Source organism: Rhipicephalus microplus, chromosome X, assembly GCF_043290135.1.
Source record: "Rhipicephalus microplus isolate Deutch F79 chromosome X, USDA_Rmic, whole genome shotgun sequence".
NCBI lineage: Eukaryota > Metazoa > Arthropoda > Arachnida > Ixodida > Ixodidae > Rhipicephalus > Rhipicephalus microplus.
In genome coordinates, this window is record NC_134710.1 from 307,918,785 (window position 1) to 307,926,029 (window position 7,245).

General features: G+C 46.4%; 1 protein-coding gene across 1 annotated transcript; it reads left to right on the forward strand.

The window, feature by feature from the left end:
- The first annotated feature begins 969 nt into the window (after window positions 1-969).
- LOC119162135 (adenosine receptor A3) lies at window positions 970-6,886 on the forward strand. Its single transcript, XM_075879482.1, has one exon. It carries the CDS (start codon window positions 4,538-4,540, stop codon window positions 5,618-5,620), a length of 1,083 nt encoding a protein of 360 aa, XP_075735597.1. The 5' UTR covers window positions 970-4,537; the 3' UTR covers window positions 5,621-6,886.
- The last annotated feature ends 359 nt before the right edge of the window (window positions 6,887-7,245 follow it).

The following is a 7,245-nucleotide window of genomic DNA, read 5'->3' on the forward strand; positions in this document are numbered from 1 at the left end:
TGACAGCTAGGCCACGCATGCTCCTGATACACCCCTTCAGAGCCCGAAACTGCCTCAAGGTTATGGCCCGCAGAGCAAAAACCGGCTGCTCGAGTGCTCTACACAGACGTGGCCGCAGCTTTACGTTTTCTACGCTCTGGGTGCCGTTAGTTTGAATATCGCCAGTACAATTCAACGATAAATTTACGTAAAAATTTTGTGATTTCTAAAGTAATGCGGATGTCATAAATAGGCACGTACTACAGTATGCTAATGAAAATGATTGCCCTCAAGTGAATAATAATCAAAAACTTAACAAAACTTTGTTCAATGGTGCTGTCAACGTCCTTTTTTGTTTTTGATTGCGGCAGAGTACTTCCACCTTGATATAGAGCACTGACACCATAGTAGACGACTGTTAAAACATTTTTTCTATAAAAAATCTGTATAAAAAGAAAGACACCCAGTACAACGACAACTGATGTACGAAAGAAAATGGGAGAGGGTGTTGAAAATTAAAATAGCTTCGCACCAGTGGTGCAAAGCTACAACGAAGTGCGAAGCTCCGTGGTTTGCCTCTTTCTCGTTATTTTTCTGTCTTCATTCCTCTCTGTATTTTTTAATTTTTTCTTTTTCTCCGTTTGTTTTGTCTCTGTTTAATTTTATTTCTTTATTTATTCTTTGCTCTATTTCTTTATATTTCTTTCAATTTCTTCTACCTGACGTACTCTTTCTATCCCTTTCTATTTCTTTCTTTTTCTGAATTTATCTCTTTCCTTTTCTTTATGTATTGCTCTCTGTAGTTTTTATCTCTTTTTTGTGTATCATTGTTTCTTTCTACTGTCCTATTGATAAATGAAAAAAAACACAACATGACAAGGCAGGCTGCCCCATCAGCATGAAACAGAAACAAAAAAAACTGAACGAATAAAAAATAAAAAACGACCAGAAGCACTATATACATATACAATACGTGGCGTATGTAGACAAGCAGAGTCTAAACGCATACAGTACATATGGTACTGTATGTAGAGTACATACAGTGTGGTGACACCGTGGATAGCGTCCGCTATAGGCCTGCAGATAATGTTCCATACACTAAAGGGCCTGATGTGCTCCGACGTAACGTCGACACGCGCGTATATACGCTGGGCGCAGCGACGCTACGTTACCAAAACGCGAACACGCTGGTCGCGTCGGTTACATCAGGCACGACTGACGCGACCAGCGTCCGATGGCCTGGCGCATACCAAATGGGCAAATGCGACATGCTGCTTGTCATTATACCAATATGTGTCGTTATACCAATATATATCGTTATACCAATGCGTTATAACAAATGCGCAAAAGCGACATGCAGCATTTCGCGGCGACTACATTATTCTATCCACCCTACCCAGACAGCACCGCGTCTGCCTCTTTGTGACGGAGGGACGCCGGGCGCGCTCAACCGCGCATGCACCAAGGCAACGTAACATGGCACACGCCTGCAAGTGTATGGCAGGCAGAATTTCACCTGGCGTGGCATCGCCAGCGTGACGCGACGAAACGAACGCCGGCACGCGTGCGTTGGAAACGTCGGAAAATATCGGGCCCTTTACATATGTCGTGACTATGAGATATGTTCATTAGTAACTCAGTACTACAAAAAGGAAGAATAATGATGACTAGTGGATTAAACTTCTTTTCATCAAAACAATACGACGAGCGCTCACTGCGCGTTTTTGATTATGATGTTGTGGCCACGGTTCGAGCAATTTTCTAACTGGAAGTGCTTGTCTGCTCATTGCATTTTTTGTCTTTCTACCTGTCCCTGTTTCTTCCCTTTTTTTTCTATCTTTCCTTTCTCTGTATTTGTTCTCTCGCCCATCACAGTTGCTGAATCCCACACCGGGCAAATCAACGCACATGCTCTGGGGTTGAAAAAAAAAACGTAAAGAGAGAAAAAAACAACTGAACAATTGTCACTAAAAAAAGAAACTGGCGAAGATTGAAAGTACCAGCTACGCAAGGCTTGAAACAGTGAAACCATACGATTCTGCATAAATAATTTGCTTGCTTCTAGATTATTTCTAGGCCTTAGCTATACGTGATGTAGGTTCTAGGTCGCTCTTAGCTCGTTGCTATAGGCTTTAGATAGGTGGTGTCAGGTGTTTCTACGTTGATTCTCAGTGCAGGCACGCTCGAGTAAACCACACAGTCATAGAACGATACGAATTTCCAAACTGTAGAGACAGAAACTTGCGCTGAAACCAAGTGTTCCCACATCTCATAAGATTGCATGCATGTCGTATGTATAGACAATCCACAGCTTCAGGGTTTTCTTTTCTCGCAGCCGCCGTTGCCTTTCCGAGTATTCATTCATGTCATGTGATGTTATGCCATTTTTCGGTTGTACCAAGTAAACGAAAAGATCTCGCCAGCCCAATGTCATAAGCAAATAGATATGCTAAAAAATATTTGGCTCTCCAAAAAATGCTTCAAATTGAATTTATAAGTGCGTGGCTGTGTGAGTTGAATGAATGGCCTAACCTGAATGCTGGCAATCATGAGAACACAGGTTCGGGCGGGTTATTTTATTTAACTTCGGTAATTTCGAAAAGAAAGTTGCTCAGCAGAGAAAGCAGTCAGTGTGACGGTGCCTCCGTTACACTGAATTCGGTGGTACCTTGTGACGGTACCACCAAATTACCGTCGCAACGAGCATTACCAATGGCCACACTAAAGCTCAGCTTACGTGCAAGCAATGTAAGAATAATTGAATAAGTTACGAAGGTGAAAATCAAGCAAAACTTGGTGTTTCAAAAGTGCCGCAACCGAAGGTAACGTCCCGAAAAGAATCGCTGCTTCTACTATGCACAGTGTGCAAATACGGACGCATATATATATTGCATCGAAATGCAAGATAAATAAATATTGTGCGCTAAAGTTTGTGGTGAGATAGCGAGGTGCCCAAACACCAGCGGCCAGAAGCACCGTTATAAAACACGCGGTGGGTCGAAGAGTTGATCACCATGCGGAAAGAAGTTAAGCCACACGGGCAGGGAAAACGCCGCCCCGGAAAGTAATTGCGCTTGAGCACAACGAGCGCTTCAACGGCGGCCGGCGGGCAAACTGTTGAGCTTCTCCGATAAACCGCGCGCAAGTAGTAGATGGGTGGTGAAAGCAAGCGAAGCACCTCGCTGTAGAGGAGGGAAGCATTCGAGAGCGGCATCCTCATCTCCCGATTTCTCACATCCCCACGAACCCGCCCCGCTCGACCCGTAAGGCGCCGCTTGCAGCGCCAGGCGGTGCGCGCGGCGAACTACAAACGCGGCGTACGCCCACACCGCGCCAGTCTGCGCTCGGCTCTTCACGGCAGCCAGACGTCCGAGAGAGTGCGGTTGTTGCCCGAAGTTCTGAATGGGCTGCTCATCTGGTGCGACAACGAGGACGGGCGACAAGCCTTGCTGTCGGCATTTTTTTTTCACCCACTGCCGCGAAGTTTAAGCTCTCGCTAAGACAATCTACCTGCGTCTTCGGCCAAGAACATCGTGAACGCGCTGTACGCGCGTAGCGAACTAGCGAACTCTGTTTTACCATCTACATCAACCGACGGTCTCTTGCGCGTGTGGTCAGCGGAAAAAAAGAGAAAAACTGGCACCGAGTTCTTCACGAGAACACCCTTTGTTCGTCAGTCACGACGTTTGCGCCGACTGGCTGCTGAAAAATTCGCCGACTGCGACGGCCAGCACCATCAGTTGTTGAACTCGGAAGTCTGAGCAATCTGACGACTAGTGCAAGGAAACATTTTCTGCTCTCGCAGAGTTGTGTGCACTTGGTGTGAACAGTGGTGTAATCATTAACTTTTTCACAACCACCAGAAATGTGAACTGTGACGACAAAAAGTTCCCATTCCGAGTTTAGCAATGATTGCAAGCACACCAAAGAGAAAAAAAAGCAGGTGTCACCTTTCATGGATACTGTCAACTGTGAGCAACAAGTGAGTACAGACTGAAGCCCGAACTTTCGTGAAACTTGTGTGGGAAAAGACGTGAAACTTGTGTAGAAAAAGACTAGACAGACACCCATATCCAGCTCTCACGAACCGAAGTGGAGTGCGGGTAAATTTAAGGACACTTCTAGCATCTTTGGTTGGTTTCTTCCTCCTCGCATTAGGTGGCTCAGGATTGACAGCTTCAAGGAACCGTACTATCTCTACTGTATAGTTGACTACGCTTCCTGTCTAACTTCGTGTCCCTAAGGCAGCTCTGCAATTCACACAATCCTACCCTGCAGCAGAAGTGGTGGGCGCAATACGTGAAATATCTAAGTTTATAATCTTCATCCGATCATTTCTTCGCCATTTACTTCCAAAAAAACTTTTCCAGAAGCTTTCCACAATCGTTTGTTACCCGTTCAGCATTATGATTTCACTTAGAGTGAGAAGTAACAAACTGCTATTAGCTGAGGACAGTAACAGTGGTAGCATCGTGTATGACGTCCACACATCCTTGCTTACACTCTAGAATATTTTAGTTTAGACTTCACTCCTTTGAGGAGGCACAGAGCCTACATCATGAGTGCGATGAACGTAACATCAGAAGATTTCAATGTAACCCCGAGGTCTCCATTAGACGCGGCCCGCGACGTGTACCGCCTTGCGGTTCCCGTCATGCTAGTGGCCTGTTTAATGTCCATGGTCTTCAACGTTGTTATAGTCGAGTCGGTTCACTGGCTGCGTCGCAGCCCTAGCCCGACGCTTTGCTTCAGCCTCAGTTTGTCGGCGGCGAACGCTTACGCGTCCCTGGTGCTTGGCGTCGGACTCGTAGTGAACAGCCTCCTTCCGACCTTGTACCACATCCAGCCTCCGGCCTGCTGGGCGCTGTCCCTGGAAGCATTCCGGTTAACGGGTCTCATCGCTTCAGTATTTCACCTACTGGCCCTCGCCGTGAACCATTACATTGGCATCTTGCGGCCTCTTCACTACGCTGCAACTGTCACTCGACGCACTGTATGGCTCACAACAGCAGCAATGTGGCTTGTGCCTCTCTTTTTCTTCCTCTTGTACTTCACAAGCGTACCGGGGCAGGGATTTCAGGTGGCAAATTGCCGCTACGACTTCATACTCTGGAGCCCCTTCCGCGTTACACTTTCCGGACTTTTCTTCATTCCCCTGGTACTCATGTGTTTCATATACACACACATTTTCGTGCTGGTTAGACGCCACCAAATGGGAACGGGCCTATCCGCGCAAATTCCGGGACAGCTTCGCAGGAGCGTAAAGGCCGTCTACACCACGCTGCTGATACTTGGCACTTACCTCATAGGATGGATGCCAGCCGTACTCTTTTACGTACTGACATGCCTCGATTGTCCCTTGCCAATTACATCGTTGTCCTTCGACCTGCGCCTCACCTTCGGCATACTCACCAACACACTGGTGTTGATCAAGTCTTTTGTCGATCCAGTCATCTACGTAGTGCGGATGCGTGAAATTCAAGAAGCCTTCGTACTCATGTGGAAGTCTCGCTGCGGCCTAGTGGATGTGGCCCGATCTTCAGTAGACCTCATGCGGATGGCCCACTCCCGCAGTGACACGCAACGCATGACGACCAATGGGTCGCAGCACAAACAACGTTGCATCGCCCAGTTCAGCTAGCCCGACCGACGGCGTGGCGAACGGTCATCAATGAAGCGGCAAAAAACCACCGCAACAGCCTTGTAAATAAGGTGTGAACCACACGTCGAGGCTCCCTCCGAGATTATCGATGAACAGCTGCTTATATAACACGATGAGAAGATGAACACAGGAAGTGTTTGAATAACGGTGTTAGAGAGACCAGGTAGGTGACGGGGCAGCTCGTCGGGACGATTCCTCACTGACCTCTCTCTGCATAAGCCAATTCAAAGCTTTTCATCAGGTCAGTGCCCTAAAGCAACAGGGCACTTTGTGTTTCACTGTTTATTAAGCGTAAATATTGTCTTATTGCACGTATGCCATGCTATACTGTTCCATATAGACGTCCAAGCGTCCTTCAACCTAAATCCGTTTGCGCGTGGTTTACGTTGATTAGCGCTTGGAACGACATTGTTGACGCTTCTTTTACGCTAGAGAGAAAAACTGTGTTTCTTTCGCCCGGGCTCAAAGAAACTGTGATGTGCACTAGTGTGCGTTCTTTGGTATCTTTCAAGCACACGTTCATCAGATTTCAACAAAGCATGCCCCACTTTAGGGTTAATAAGCATTGCGAGTATCTTGAATTACCCTTTTCATATGTGTGTTTTTGCGCAATGCTTGCATAAAAATGGCTGTGCGTGTACAGATAAGAACAATATATTGCTAGAGTACAGTTCTGTTTTTCAAACGTTTTTTCGGTTTTTACACGCTCAAGCACAGTGAGTGACTGTCTATGTAATGTCAATGTTTCCAACTCATTCTGATGCATGCTGTTTACTCGCTCGCATACAATAGCACCGGTTCAAGGAAATGTACCGGGAGTGATGACACAGGATAACCTCCGACGCGATGCTCACTTCACCTATGTGTCTTTCTTCCCCTCCCTGTGAACTGTTATGACCGAGTGTTCTGTGCTTTCAAATTTAGTCATGTGTTCTCGGATGTCTTCTGATGTGAAGGGCCGTAGGTATACATCAGTACCTTCGGCCCGACAGCGAAGGGTCCAAGACTGTACGAGTATATTCTGTGCAACTTGCGCAATGAACATGTGGCAAGAGAAGGGATATCAATCTGCTAGCGATGAAGTGACGTAGCATTCTGTAATAGTGGCGGCCCTTTCTATAAAGCCAATCCTTGAGTGCTGATTACAGAGTTGTACCCGATCCATGTCGTTACCTGAAGTTGTGTTGCGGGTTTCTCATGTGAAAAGATGACAAACATTAAATCTTTGTTCCTACTGTTTTCAAATTTTGTGTCCTTTCGTACGCGAACGCGTAGCACATTTGCGTGTCTTGAATTGCGAGGGATTGAAGATACAATGAACGTACGCATTTCAGAGAATGCAATAAAAGCAACACCGTCTCATGGTGCTAATCAAATTCGCACAGAACTATTTGATAGAGGTGAGCAGTTGCCCAGCAACGACGCCTAGCCATCCACACTTGAACAGAAAAATGCGTAAGCGGATTATACGGATTACTGTGTGCATGATGTGATGACTAAAGACAGGTAGCCGTCACATCTACCGTTGACGTCAGTGAAGCGACACCGACGGAAACACCGTTAGACAACGCCGAACTTCTGCGATACCGCTTGATCGCAGATTA